The following is a 15393-nucleotide window of genomic DNA, read 5'->3' as shown; positions in this document are numbered from 1 at the left end:
TTGTACAGGCTGATATCTCCTGCTATCCCGGCTCATTCATCATATAAGGTGCAGTTTACCAAAGAATCATGGAATCCCTACAGTGCAAAAAGAGGCCATTCAGCCCATTGAGTCTGCACTGACCCTCTGATAGAGCATCCCACCCAGGCACTCCCCTCCACCCTATCCCCATAACCCATTCATTTTATAATGGCTAATCCAACTAACCTACACATCATTGGACACTAAGGGGCAATTTAGCATGGCCAATGCACCTAACCAGCACATCTTTGGAGTGTGGGAGGAAACCGGAGCACCCAGAGGAAACCCACGCAGACATGGGGAGAATGAGCAAACTCCACACAGACAGTCACCCAAGGCTGGAATTGAACCCGGGTTCCTGGTGCTGTGAGGCAGCAGTGCTAACCACTGTGCCGCCTAATCCAGGCTAGATTTATCAAGAGGCATTGTGAACACACTTAAAGGAATCTGGAATAGCCACAGCATCTTGATCAGGATAAAAATTTGTCTTCTGAAAACCCTTGAATGGTTGCTGGCGATGTATGGCTGTGAAAGCTGGACTATCAAGAAGAATTGCATGGCTTAAATAGGAGCATTTGAAATGAAAGGATACCGGACGGAATTTTCCAGCCGTTCTCTCTGATCCCGCTGCAGTGAACGGAGATTTCGCTGCAGCAGCGGCGGGATGTGAATGGCCGGAAAATTCCGTTCACTATCTGGGCATGGATAGCCAAGTGGATAAATGAGTGAGTGCTCGAGAGAGCTGGCATTAAGAGAAGCTACAAAGGGTCGTGAACGTAGTCCAATCCATCACTCAAACCAGCCTCCCATCCATTGACTCTGTCTACACTTCCCGCTGCCTCAGAAAAGCAGCCAGCATAATTAAGGACTCCACGCACCCCGGACATTCTCTCTTCCACCTTCTTCTTCAGGAAAAAGATACAAAAGTCTGAGGTCACGTATCAACTGACTCAAGAACAGCTCCTTCCCTGCTGCCATCAGACTTTTGAATGGACCTACCTTGCATTAAGTTGATCGTTCTCTACATCCTAGCTATGACTGTAACACTACATTCTGCACTCTCTCCTTTCCTTCTCTATGAATGGTATGCTTTGTCTGTATAGTGCGCAAGAAACAATACTTTTCACTGTATACTAATACATGTGACAATAATAAATCAAATCAACTCAAATCCAAGTTTGAGACAGTGTTTGAGAAGCTGATATATTTTGGACTCTGATGAGAACAGGGGGGAAATGATTAGAAAGAGAGACAATGCAAGGCAAAACACCCAGAAAACTTGCACAAGATGGCAAGGATGGGTAATATCAGATCGTGGACTGGCTTCTCAATGAGGAGGGCAGGCAGCGCAGCAGAGAATAAAAATCAGCGGAAAAAGATTGTTCATAGTGCGGCCAACCCTCGGAACAAAGGTAGATGAAAGACAAGATATCTGGAAGAACTGGTAGACTCATTGTTATTCTTGCAATACAATCTCGACCATGAGTATGAGACCTGTGATGTATAGGCAGAGTGAACATTGAGGAACGGCAAGAGCTCATGGTTGGAGCTCATCAGCTAATTACTTGTGAATTTGGATGTTCAGCTCTTGTAAATAGAAAGAATAATACATAGCTGTCCATTTGCACAATGGCAACATATTCCCTCTCATGCCAATAAATGTTATACTAAAGCCAGTCTGAATCCCTAAAGCCCCTCAGCTCATAAACAACATGTAAATGATTGAGAATTTAGGAATTCAACCTGACAACATATGATCTACGGACTGGAATATAAAATGCAGAGTACAGTGGACCTTTCACCTCAATCCTGTAAATTAAGGAGACCTGCATTTTGTAACATATTGTAATTACCTATATGCTGAAATGTTGATAATTGTGAGATCGATTTTTTTTTCTAGTTTATTTTAATGATTATCTATAACTATATAGTGAACTATGATCTTTTATTATATTTGTATTTTCATCACAATTTGTCACATGCTGCCATGATGATTTTTCAATAAGCCAGTTATCTATCTATCTATCTATCTATCTATCTATCTATCTATCTATCTATCTATCTATCTATCTATCTATCTATCTATCTATCTATCTATCTATCTGTCTATCTGTCTGTCTGTCTGTCTGTCTGTCTGTCTGTCTGTCTGTCTGTCTGTCTATCTATCTATCCATCTGGCTGTCTGTCTGTCTAGCCGTCCGTCTATCCATCTGGCTGTCTGTCTGTCTAGCCGTCCGTCTATCCATCTGGCTGTCTGTCTCTCTAGCCGTCCGTCTATCCATCTGGCTGTCTGTCTGTCTAGCCGTCTGTCTATCCATCTGGCTGTCTGTCTGTCTAGCCGTCCGTCTATCCATCTGGCTGTCTGTCTGTCTAGCCGTCCGTCTATCCATCTGGCTGTCTATCTGTCTAGCCGTCCGTCTATCCATCTGGCTGTCTGGCTGTCTAGCCATCCGTCTATCCATCTGGCTGTCTGTCTGTCTAGCCATCCGTCTATCCATCTGGCTGTCTGTCTGTCTAGCCGTCCATCTATCCATCTGGCTGTCTGTCTGTCTAGCCATCCGTCTACCCATCTGGCTGCCTGTCTGTCTAGCCGTCCGTCTATCCATCTGACTCTGTCTGTCTAGCCGTCCGTCTATCCATCTGGCTGTCTGTCTGTCTAGCCATCCGTCTATCCATCTGGCTGTCTGGCTGTCTAGCCGTCCGTCCGTCCATCTATCTATCTATCCATCTATCTATCAATTTATCTATCTACCTGTCTGTCTGTCTGCCTGTTTGTCTATTCGTCTAGCCATCCATTCATCCGTCTGTCTGTCTGTCTATCTATCTATCTGTCTATCCGAAGTGTCTGTCTGACTATCCATCTGTCCATCCATCTGTCCAGCTATCTACTGGCAGGTGCTGAATGAGAGGCATAGCACCCAGATAAAGCATGGTTCCATGTGGTTACGCTTTACTGATGAACTAATCCCTTGTGGCTCCAACCCCTTTAAGGAGAATGTTAAAGCAGCATCAGAAGTGTTAAATTGTATCATAAATATACAACACGTTAACTGGAACATTATTTATTTTGCTGACAGGGCCTCCAACTTGGAACCAGGGAGCTGGAAGAAATGGGAGCTAAGTTCTGTGCAGGGCTCCTGAAGCTGAAGAAAGATGAGTGGTCCTGTAGCAACCAGCTGATAACTGAAGATGACGGTCTACTTGATTTTGATAATGAACTCCAGAATGATAGACACATGTCACACAGGTAAGTGTAGGCTGGTGGTTCATTAGCTGGATGGTGATGGAACAAAAGTCCAATCTCAGTCAGGTAGATAACTGGCAGAAGTTTTTCAATTATTGAGAAACCTAAGTGAAGGATGATGATTCACAGTACAGGACATTGTCAAGACAGAATAGTGTTGGAGAGAAGATGAGATGATTCAGGGAGCTGCGATAAACTGTGGTCAAGCAAGGTTTTAGATTCTAGGGAAAGGGCGATAAGATGTTCCAGTACTTATGAGGTGTTGAGAAAGAATGAAATGAAATAAGGGATGGTTCAGGGTCTCAGTGGATCCAAGCCCAGAGGGCTGACAAAACTCAACCAGCCCTGTCCCGATATTCATAATGGTTCTGATCACCCTATTATAGAAAGGATATTATTAAATTAGAAAGAGTGCAGAACAGATTTACTAGGATGCTACCGGGACTTGAAGATTTGAGTTATGAGAGGCTGGATAGACTGGGACTTTTTTCCCTGGAGCGTAGAAGGCTGAGGGGTCTATAAAATAAGGAGGGCATAGATCAGTTAGATAGTCAACATCTTCCCCAAGGTAGTGGAGTCTAAAACTAGAGGGCATAGGTTTAAGGTGAGAGGGGAGAGCTACAAAATGGTCCAGAGGGGCAATTTTTTCACACAGAGGGTGGTGAGTGTCTGGAACAAGCTGCCAGAGGTAGTAGTAGAGGCGGATACAATTTTGTCTTTTAAAAAGCATTTAGACAGTTACATGGGTAAGATGGGTATAGAGGGATATGGGCCAAACGCGGGCAATTGGGACTAGCTTAGTGGTTAAAAGAAAAGGGCGGCATAGACAAGTTGGGCTGAAGGGCCTGTTTCCATGCTGTAAAATTCAATGACTTTATTTAGTCAGCTGTACCATGTTGGAGCCAAACCTCTTCCACACATGACACAATCAGTAACCCACGTTATGTCTGAGCCTGATTATTTCCTTACCCCCGTGTTGTCCAATATGTTAGCCACAATCCATATGTGGCTATCTGGGAATTCCGATTCAGCCAAACTACAGTTTTGGGTAGTAAGTTAAAAGAGAATAATAAACATCACAGTCGGGCTATTGATTTTAATACTCATAACTCACACAGCTGTCACCTTTTTAATATGTTTGCTGGTAAAACAGTAAAATGAGAAGTAAAGTGTGATTATTGTTTGATTTTTGTGTGTTCTCTGGTCTGCTGCTTATTGACTATCTCCTGAAACGGTGTCAAAATGCCAGATTTCAGTTGAGTGGCAACACCGTATGGAGAGGGGAATGTCATCATTGTCAGCCCAGTCAATCAGAATAACCACTCTCTCGGACAGTAGTTCTCAACCTTTTATAGGTCACGGTCCACCTCAATGCGATAAAAAAAGTTGAGGCAACTTCCTATTTTCTCCTTTGTCTTTCTTTACTGGAAACTTCATTTTTAACCTCTCCCTGTCCTCTCACCTGGTTTTTTTTTAACCTCTCTCTCGCATCTCCCAGGGTTTTTGCACCCTTGTTGAGTTTTTTGCTTTTTCTGCAGAAGTTTGAGACCTTTGTCTTCAGTTCCAAGTCCCCTTGGTCATGTGCATGGGCCCGACCAATGTTAAAAACCCAAACCACGTGCGTGTGGCTCTTTCCCAGCCGGCCATGCGCGGGAGAACCAAGGTTCATTGCGTCTTGGTGAAGCCAACCACAGAACTGAAGACAAAGGTTAGTTTTAGTTTGATTACATGAATTTTGAATCATTTTGAATCTGTTTTCATGGCACACCTGGGAGGTCTTCACGGCACACCAGTTGGGAACCACTGTTCTAAGCCAGTAGAGGAAAGAAACTCCAAACATTGATAGAATAGAATAGAATAGAATCCCTCCATTGCAGAAAGAGGCCATTGAGCCTGCACTGACAACAATCGCACCCAGTCCTATTTTTGATTTGATTTGATTTATTACTGTCACATGTATTAGCATACAGTGAAAAGTATTGTTTCTTGCGCGCTATACAGACAGAGCATAGAGAAGGAAAGGAGAGGGTGCAGAATGTAGTGTTACAGTCATAGCTAGGATGTAGAGAAAGATCAACTCAATGCGAGGTCGGTCCATTCAAAAGTCTGACAGCAGCAGGGAAGAAGCTGCTCTTGAGTTGGTTGGTATGTGACCTCAGACTTTTGTATCTTTTTCCCAGCGGAAGAAGATGGAAGAGAGAATGTCCGTGGTGCGTGGGGCCCTTATTATGCTGGCTGCTTTTCCGAGTCAGCGGGATGTGTAGACAGTGTCAATGGATGGGAGGCTGGTTTGCGTGTTGGACTGGGTTTCATTCACGACCCTTTGTAGTTTCTTGTGGTCTTGGGCAGAGCAGGAGCCATACCAAGCTGTGATGCAACCAGAAAGAATGCTTTCTATGGTGCATCTGTAAAAGTTGGTGAGAGTCGTAGCTGACATGTCAAAGTTCCTTAGTCTTCTGAGGCAGTAGAGGCTACATTCACCACCTTTTACCCTGCTAATCTCCCTGACGCTAAGGAGCAATTGAGCAAGAGCAATCAACGTAACCTGCACATTTTTGGACTGTGGGAGGAAACCAGAGCACCCGGAGGAAACCCACGCAGACACGTAGAGAACGTGCAAACTCCACACAGACAGTGACCGGAGGCCGGAATCGAACCTGGGTCCCTGGCGCTGTGAGACATTGATGGGCAGCTGCTGCAGGGCTGCCATGCCATTAGGCCAATGTGCATCCAGTAGTGTTCTAGGCAGAGAGTGGAGCAGAGGACCGGATGAGGAGAAGGAGCTGGGTATAGATGGAGGGGAAGGACAGACGTGAGTGAGGAGATGGGCACGATCCAGGTAGAGAGCAGGGATGGATCCTGACGGAGGGAAGAAGTCAGGTCCAGATGGAAAGCAGGAGCCAGATCTGATGCTTCTCAATGTACCAGTCAACATGCTCAGCTATCAAAGCTTACAAAGTCAAGAATTTGCTCACAACTGCTGAACAAGAGCCAGGAAACTGCCCTAAGATTTACTGCATCTAATGAATTCGTGCCAGAGTTCCAAACTCTGGGGAAAGAGAAAGGCTGCAGTGTCTTACAGTTAAAGATAGTCAATAAGTACGTGACATACAGTTCCCTGGGCTGAATGCAGCAATTCCTTTGGAGCATGTGACTAATCAGTGTTACCATCATCACGCCTGTGACTAATCAATTGGGCTCTCGGACAACACCGCCACACACGTGAGGCAGTCAATAATCTGTCGTAACAGAGCCAGCTCTCCCCCACACACAATGGAATTACCAACCTGTGATTAAGTGGCAGTGATTAGGTTGCTTACAAGCAGGTGCAGTGAGCCGGTGGATGCTGTATAGTTAGCTTCTGATGATTATTGCAGAGAATTTTGTTTACATGGATCCTGATGCTGTCGAGGATGTTGCTGCATCGTCTTACATTGTGTTTGTGCTTGTAGCCTGGGTGCAGTGACAGAACAGCAGAAACACTGATTAATCTCCACTCATCTGAATCAACAGGGCAACTGACATCACAAAAGCAATTTAAATAGAACATATCAGAGTTAAACAGCCAGCACCACAAGCACTGACACTTGGGGAGCACTGTGCCTTCAGCACTTGATGAGGCAAAACAAATGTAGTGTAATCAGAAATTTGGAACTGGCTCCTTGCTTGAACTTGTTGCTCCTGTCAGTGGCAGGAACAATACTAAGGGATGAAATAAATTATTGCCAGTGTGCAGCAGGAGAAAGGAACAGTCTTCAGAGAGCACATGTCTTCTCTGAAGCCTAGATGTTCTAATCAGCTTCATTTCAAGCAGAAACAGAAGATGGTAGAAAACGGCAACATTTTTGGAAGAGGAAAAGATACAGCACGGTTGTACAGTGGTTAACACTGCTGCCTCACAGTGCCGGGGACCCGGGTTCGATTCCCAGCCTTGGGTAACTATCTGTGTGGAGTTGGCACATTCGTCCCGTGTCTGCGTGGGTTTCCTTCGGGTGCCCCGGTTTCCTCCCACAGTCCAAAGATGTGCAGGCAAGGTGGATTGGCCATGCTAAATTATCCCTTAGTGTCAGGGAGACTAGCTAGGGTAAATGCATGGGGTTGTGAGGATTGGGCCTGGGTGGGATTGTGGTTGGAGCAGACTCAATGGTCTGAAAGGCCCCCTTCTGCACTGTAGGATTCTATGATACTGTTTTTATTTCAGGTTGGCAGCATTGCACTATTTTGCTCTTGGCATTATTTTAAGACGACTATTGGTTGTCCACCATTTAAGGATAAGGACCAGATTTGGTTGGATCAAATTCTAAGGGCCAATTCTGACTGGAAATTGGCCACTTTGGAGATCACCCACGATGTTACATTTCATCTTGCTTTTAACCATTGTAAACCCATCTGTCGACCTGCAGTCCCTTCACTGAACTGCCCAGGGCAAGATATATGCCTTGTGGTTGGATTTGATAGCTTAGCTTACAATGTGAGTGTTCACACTTATTACCTTTGCATTCTTGTCACAGATGTTAGCACTTAAGTGACTTGAAGAGATCTTCTTGAGCAAACTATAAGCTTGGCATTTAAAGAGTTTGATTGCAGCCATTGCAAGAGACTAATGTAAGGACTGGTCTGGGGTCTACTCACAGGGCAATCAGGAAATATTGCCCGGAAGCTATACTGCTCCCACCATCTGATCTGCCATTATCTCTTGGACCAGCGCTGATTCTGTGGCTGAATGTAGGCAGGAAACCACAGTGCCAGTTTGGAAATTAGCTCAGAGTGGCACTATCACTCCTCCTGCCTCGTTTCCTGAGATCTCCATTTAGGCAGACATCTCATCTAAACTGCAGCCTCAGACAGTGGGCGGGATTTTACACCCTCGCTCGTCCCGAAACCATAAAATCCTGCCCGAGGTCAACGGACCTTTCCATTGTCCGTCCCTCGCCCGCTCCAATTCCCGTGGCGGGCGGGCAGTACAATTTCGGCCAGTGGGTCTAACTTTTAGGACCCACTGCCCTTTCAGATATGAGGGTCTAGAAAGTGACTGCGAGCAATGTTTTGGAGGTAGAGGAACTAGATAAATCTTTGATTAACAAGGGGGTGAAAGGTTATCGGGAGGGGTTGAGGCTACATTCAGATCAGCCATTTCCTTATTGAAGGGCAGAGCAGCTTTGAAGGGCCGAGTGGCCTACTCCCAATCCAATTTAGTGATTGTCTTTGTGTTCCTGTGTGGAAAGTAAGTCGCTTTCCTCCATTCAGGCCTGAGGTGGCGTAGGATGTGGTCTTTAGCTTTGGAAAGTGGCCAGAGGGCCCTGCAACTAATGATCAATAACTACTGCTTGAGGCATGGTCTCCCTGATTCTAGGTGTAAGAGCTTTGCCATGGGCTGCATGGGCCTGAACCTTGGCAATCTACACCACCTGCATTGCAGCGGCTGAAGAAGGTGGCTCATCATCATCTTCTCGAGGGCAATTGCGGATGAGCAGCAAACGTTGGCTTAGCCAGCAATGCACACATCCTGTGAAAGAATAAGAAAAAAGCTTATAGAAACCCTTATTCCATTTTTACAGACAAGCCATGTTTAGCACTGGTGCAGTCGATTGTAGTTAAATTGTGGCGGTGGATTTAAACCTAGTGCAATGGAGGAGGCAGTGGCCTACCGCATTTATCATTGGACCGGCAATCTAGAGACCCAAGGTAATGCTCTGGCCACCTGGGTTCAAATCCCGCCACAGCAGATGATGAAATTTGAATTCAATAAAGAAATCCGGAATTAAAAGTCTCATAATGACCATGAAACCATTGTTGGTTGTTGCAAAAAACCACCTTGTTCATCAATGTCCTTTAGGGAAGGAAATCTGCCATCCTTACCCAGTCTGGCCTCCATGTCGCTCCGGACCCACAGCAATGTGGTTGACACTTAAGTACCCTCTGAAATGGATGGCAGCTAGGGACGGGCAATAAATGCGGGCTAGCCAGCGACGCCCACATCCCATGAACGAAAAAAAGTAACAAAGGAGAAAAGTGTTAATAAACTAGTGGAGGGAGGGGAGTTCTTGCTCCTGACATGTCCCCCTCCCCGCCACGCCCCACTCGAGGCAGTCTCTAATTACCGATTACTTTGTTCTGGGGATATTTCCCTTTGATTTGATTTATTATTGTCACATGTATTAGCATACAGCGAAAAGTATTGTTTCTTGTGTGCTATACAGACAAAGCATACCGTTCATAGAGAAGAAAACGAGAGGATGCAGAATGTAGTGTTACAGTCATAGCTAGGGTGCAGGGAAAGGTCAACTTAATGCGAGGTAGGTCCATTCAAAAGTCTGACAGCAGCAGGGAAGAAGCTGTTCTTGAGTCCGTTGGTACGTGATCTCAGACATTTGTATCTTTTTCCCGATGGAAAAAGGTGGAAGAGAGAATGTCCGGGGTGCATGGGGTCCTTGATTATGGTGGCTGCTTTTCCGAGGCAGCAGGAAGTGTAGATGGAGTTAATGGATGGGAGGCTGGTTTGTGTGTTGGACTGGGCTTCATTCATGACCCTTTGTAGTTTCTTGTGGTCTTGGGCAGAACAGGAGCCATACCAAGCTGTGATGCAACCAGAAAGAATGCTTTCTATGGTGCATCTGTAAAAGTTGGTGAGAGTCGTAGCTGACATGTCAAATTTCCTTAGTCTTCTGAGACAGTAGAGGTGTTGGTGGGCTTTCTTAACTATAGTGTCGGCATGGGGGGACCAGGACAGGTTGTTGGTGATCTCGACACCTAAAAACTTGAAGCTCTCGACCCTTTCTGCTTTGTCCGATTGATGTAGGCAGGGGCATGTTCTCCATTGCACTTCCTAAAGTCAGTGCCTATCTCCTTCATTTGCTCCCTTGGAGCTTGGCTTCCTGGCAGATTCCAACTGCCACCCCAATTCGTGCTCCCATCTGCTGGCCCTGTCATCTTTCATACTTTGGTTGGTGGATAGATCTAAAACATTTAAATGAGACTTGGAGTCAGACTGGCCTCGGGTTAAAAATCAAAGCCCACAGGATCAGCAGAGGTGTGTGAAGGTGGAGCTCATCTAAGTTTTTTTGTTACGTTTTTTATTCATATGTGGGACATAGGTGTCACTGGCATTTATTGCCCATCTCTAGTTGTCCTTGAGAAGGTGGTGGTGAGCTGCCTTCTTGCAGTCCACGTGCTGTGGGTTGACCGACAATACCGTTAGGGAGGGGATTCCAGGATTTTGACCCAGCGACTGCGAAGGAACAGCGATTTATTTCCAAGTCAGGATTGTGAGTGGCTTGGAGGGGAACTTGCAGGTGGTAGTGTTCCCATGTATCTGCTGCCCTTGTCCTTCTCGATGGAAGTGGTCATGGGTTTAAGAACATAAGAATATAAGAAATAGGAGCAGGAGTAGGCCATCTAGCTCCTCGGGCCTGCCCCGCCATTCAATAAGATCATGGCTGATCTGAAGTGGATCAGTTCCACTTACCCGCCTGATCCCTATAACCCCTAATTCCCTTACCGATCAGGAATCCATCTATCCGTGATTTAAACATAGAAGGTGCTGCCTAAGTATCTTTGGTGAATTGCTGCAATGCATCTTGCAGGTGTCACACACTACTGCTACTGAGTGTTGGTGATGGAAGGAGTGGATGTTTTTGGAAGGGGTGCCAATCAAGCGGGCTCTTTGTCCTGGATGGAGATTCTTGAGTGTTGTTGGAGCTGCACCCATCCAAGCAAGTGGGGAGTATTCCATCACACTCCTGACTTGTGCGTTGCAGATGGTGGACAGGCTTTGGGGTGTTAGGAGATGAGTTACTTGCCGCAGTATTCTTAGCCTCTGTCCCGCTCTAGTCACCATGGTGTTTATGTGGTGAGTGACCACACTTGTTTAAGTGTGCTTTGTGAATCGACACAATAACGAAAATTTCCCATCATGCTCTCAGAGGGGTGTCTCACCCACAAAGAAAATGCCAGATATTCTGGCACCCACTGCTTGTGCTTTTGGATATTTAAGATATTCGATGTGAGACTCAGGGGTACGACTTCCTGCCAAAAGTCAGAAAATTACCATTAATGTATTAAAAAAAAAGAAAGTAATATCAATCGATGTGCTGACAGCGTGATTTACAATGTGCGGAGCCAGAAGTTTGCCTGACATCTATTCTTTACTGTGTTCAATGTCTAGATTACTTTCAGAAAGAAAATCCATTTGTGACTTGAGGTCCAGCACATCAAGCTACAGCTCCACGCACTCGGCCGGGTCTGAGCTGAAGTCATTGGGTGCAGGGTGCAACTGTTCTGGGTTCCCGGAATCACTGACTGAAAGGACTTTCAGCAGGGTCGTTTATTCACTCGCTCAGAGACAGCGCCAGGGACCGGTGTTCAATTCCCAGCTTGGGTCACTGTCTGTGTGGAGTTTGCACGTTCTCCCCGTGTCAGCGTGGGTTTCCTCCGGGTGCTCCAGTTTCCTCCCACAGTCCCAAAGATGTGCAGGTTAGGGTGCATTGGCCGTGCTAAATTCTCCCTTGGTGTATCCGAACAGGCGCCGGAGTGTGGCGACTAGGGGATTTTCACAGTAACTTCATTGCAGTGTTAATGTAAGCCTACTTGTGACCCTAATAAATAAACTTTAACTTCAACACTTGTGCTATGTTTAGCTCCCGACACATCACCTCTCTCATTGCTGTGTCATCATGTTCTAAGGTGACCACTTGGTCTATGCAGGGGTCACAAGTTGGACTTGTCATCGGGCTGGCTGACCCAGAGTCAAGGATGATGGGCAGGGAGAGAAGTGGAATGCCTACAAGGATACCATGGGGATGCCATGTCCAGACAGGCACAGGGAGTAGCACTGGCTTAGCAGCTGTGAGATGGAAGGGAAACTACACAGAATATGTCTGCGACATTTATTACTTCAATATGTTAACAGATCCACTGAGGCCTGGTTGATGCAGGCTGTAGGCAACCCTGCCTTTCCACTGACAGGGTTGCCTGCAGCCTGCGGGCAGGTGAGGCAGAGGAGGAGGGCCCATTGCAGGTTGGCACAACACCAGGCGGAGAAATAGCTTGAGAAGCAAGAGTGGCAGGCCCCAAGAATGTGAGGATGCTGGTGACCAGGTGACCATTTTGATGGCAGGCATTGTCTGGACTCTGGGTATACTATTGGTAGTGCACTTACTTATCTACAAATGAGCGAAAAAGCAATGCTGGAGGTACCATCACCAAATGTCTTAGAATGTGGTTGCACTCATCTGCCAGCTTGTCCAGGATGACCCGGATCTACAAGCACTGGGAGGCAATCCCATGCCAGAGGCATTAAAGGTCACTAACCCCTTAAACTTCTTTGCCAATGGTTCCGTCCAGAGCTCTACTGGGGACATGTGTCACATGTGACACCAATTTGTCCAATTCACATTGGATTTCCAGAACTAGGTTGTAAGACCTTGGGTTATGCAACAATCACAGGTTTTCCACAGGTGCAAGGGGCTAATGGCTCACATATGTTGACTTGAGAGCTTCCTGGCAACAGCCAATCAGATTCATCAATAGGAGAGGTTTCCACTCTTTGAAGGTACAACTGACAGCGGATCCTGGCAGACCAATCCTGCGGATGTGCTCGGTTCCCAGGGACTGCTCACAATGCTTACTTTCTGACCCGCTGACTGACGCCAAAAACCTTTGGACCTCGTGATTGTAGGACTGGAGCCAAGTGATGCTTCCAGGAGACATGGCTGATGATACCAGTTTGCTGTCTGCTCAGGCGAGCTACGATGCCGCACATGCTTCCAGCTGGTCCACGATTGAGCAGATGACAGGCCTCCAAAAGATGAGGTTCAGATGTTTGGATAACTCAGGCGGGGTTCTCTATTACTTACCACAGAGTGTCCCAGACCATTATCGTCTGCTGCGCCTTGAACACCCTCGTGCTGCAATGGAGAATGTCTTGGCTGAGGAGACATGGAAGTGGGAGGTGTGTCCTCCAGCGATTGAGGATGGTGAAAGGGACGGACCTGAGGAAGGCCGCAATGTCTCTGAGCCACATGCAGTGATATGAGGCAGCAGACAGGACCATGACAATCTGCTAGCTAATGAATTCCTGGCAGAGTAAGCTGCCAAGACATTTCCTTCTGTTTTTGGTTTTCTGTCCCCTGCTATCTGGAAGGTCCTAGCTCCTTTTGTTACAAACATTATACTTTGCTCTCATGTACCTCGATTTATGATAGCTGAATTAAATTGCACTACTTAATGTCTGGCCTGCTGGGTGGTTTGATGCTTCACATCTGCCAAATTATGCTAATGTCCAGGGCCCTGATGTTAAATGCAGGCATTAGAACCTGAACAGCATTTTGTTCTCCCATAACGTCAGGCACCTGTAAGCAGAATTGAGATTTCGCCCATGCCCTCACAGAGCTCGTGTGCATGGCAACCTGGTAGCAATATCAAATCTCATCTCGGAGGGATGCACTGCTGTCACCATCACCGCTCCTGTAGAAGGGCAGATCTGCCAGACAGAACCAGATAGATGGGTCAGTGGGGAGGCGCAGATTGAGAACACAGAATAAAAGCAAACCGAAAGAGAAAATGCTGGAAAATCTCAGCAGGTCTGGCAGCATCTGTAAGGAGAGAAAAGAGCTGACGTTTCGAGTCCAGATGACCCTTTGTCAAAGTTGGGAGAACACAATTTGGTCCCTCGAGATCACTCCATCCAGATTGATCAAGGAGATTGCATTCCTGCTCCCCCACCCCCCGGTTGCCACTCGCCCAGAGTTAACTCATATCCCTTGAGATTTGTATCCCGCTGAAAGGTTTTGAGGTTATTTTGGAATCCACTCACTGAGAGTTTCTCACCTCCACTGTGTGAGGGAATGGCTAGTGGTATTATCATTAGACTTTGAACTCAGTAGAAACTATCTGGAATTAAGAATCTACTGACGTCCATGAAACCATTGTCAAAAGAACTGATCTGGCTCACTAATGTCTCATAGGGAAGGAAATCTGCCATCCTTACCTGGTCTGGCCTACATGTGACTACTCCCTACATCTACAGTTTCCTCCTCATCTGGGATGAGGACTCAAATGATTGCGATGCGGTCTCCAGTATTGGACTGTTCCTGCTTATTGTAAGCATTCTTGTCCTGCAGACAAACAGAAGGATTGGTTGCCATCCCAATGATTGAATGAGCAGTTCAGGAGCTTGCAGACCAATGGCAGCTCCTGGGCCATCCCCAGTGATTTAGAAGTAGGATGTCCTGCAACTGATAGAAGATTGAGAGTCTGAAGTGGTTAGCACACTCAGTGCAGATGTCCCACTTGCTGCTGAGTGCTGTAGCCCAGAATCCTGTATGAGAACACTGTGCACTCACACACTTACACTGCCTGATGCCCTTCTGCGTGTCAGTTTGCAGTGACCAGATGATGCCACTTACCCTGATAGAGCGCAGCAGATCTTTCATCTTCTTCTTGCACTGCTTGGCATTTCTTTATTAGGCCCCATGGATGTTATCCGCTGCAGTGACCTCTGCCCAGGCTGTTGTGTTCAGATGGAAGGGTCTCCCGCTGCCATCCCTGGGAAACAAAACTTCCTGTCTTTCCTGGACACCGTGGTGGACAATCTCCAGGGGGGCCTTGCTGAACCATGGGCCCACACTTTGCCGGCGCTGTGACATTCTCACTGATTGAGTGTTGAAAGACAGCCCTTCTGAAGTTCCTGCCCTGCACTGAATGAATGGCTGTCCGATGCCCTTTAACCCCATGACCTTCAACCTCATGAGATAATGGCGAGGACATTAACTTCCTGCCCGCCCTGCCACGAGTATCGGCAAGCTCCTTGTGGACAAATAGGGTGGAATTATCTGGCATCGCTCGCTCCAAAACCGGAAAATTCTGCCCGAGGTCAACAGACCTGTCCATGGTCCATCCCTTGCCCACTCCGATTTCTGTGGTCGGGGGAATGGCAAAATTCCACCCTTGAATCATAGAATCCCTACAGTGCAGAAGTGGCCGTTCGGCCTATCAAGTCTGCACCGATTCTCTGTCAGGGTATTTTACCCAGCCCTCTCCCCCACACTATCCCTGTAATCCCACACCTGGCTAATCCATCTCACCAACATATTGGGGGACTCTAATTTAGCATGGCCAATCCACCTAAC

The 15393-nt window shown here is 46.7% G+C and overlaps 1 protein-coding gene across 3 annotated transcripts in view; it reads left to right on the top strand.

Annotated features, from left to right (window-relative positions):
* agbl1 (AGBL carboxypeptidase 1) overlaps positions 1 to 15393 on the top strand; it is a 253692-nt gene that overhangs the window by 197225 nt on the left and 41074 nt on the right. For all 3 annotated transcript variants that reach the window (XM_078241332.1, XM_078241330.1, XM_078241331.1), the window contains one exon: positions 3099 to 3268. In XM_078241332.1, coding sequence (XP_078097458.1) covers positions 3099 to 3268 — 170 coding nt within the window. The remainder of the gene's footprint in view (positions 1 to 3098; positions 3269 to 15393) is intronic.

The sequence above is a fragment of the Mustelus asterias genome, chromosome 24, assembly GCF_964213995.1.
Source record: "Mustelus asterias chromosome 24, sMusAst1.hap1.1, whole genome shotgun sequence".
In the NCBI taxonomy this organism is placed as follows: Eukaryota; Metazoa; Chordata; class Chondrichthyes; order Carcharhiniformes; family Triakidae; genus Mustelus; species Mustelus asterias.
This window is presented reverse-complemented; position numbering and strand designations above follow the sequence as displayed.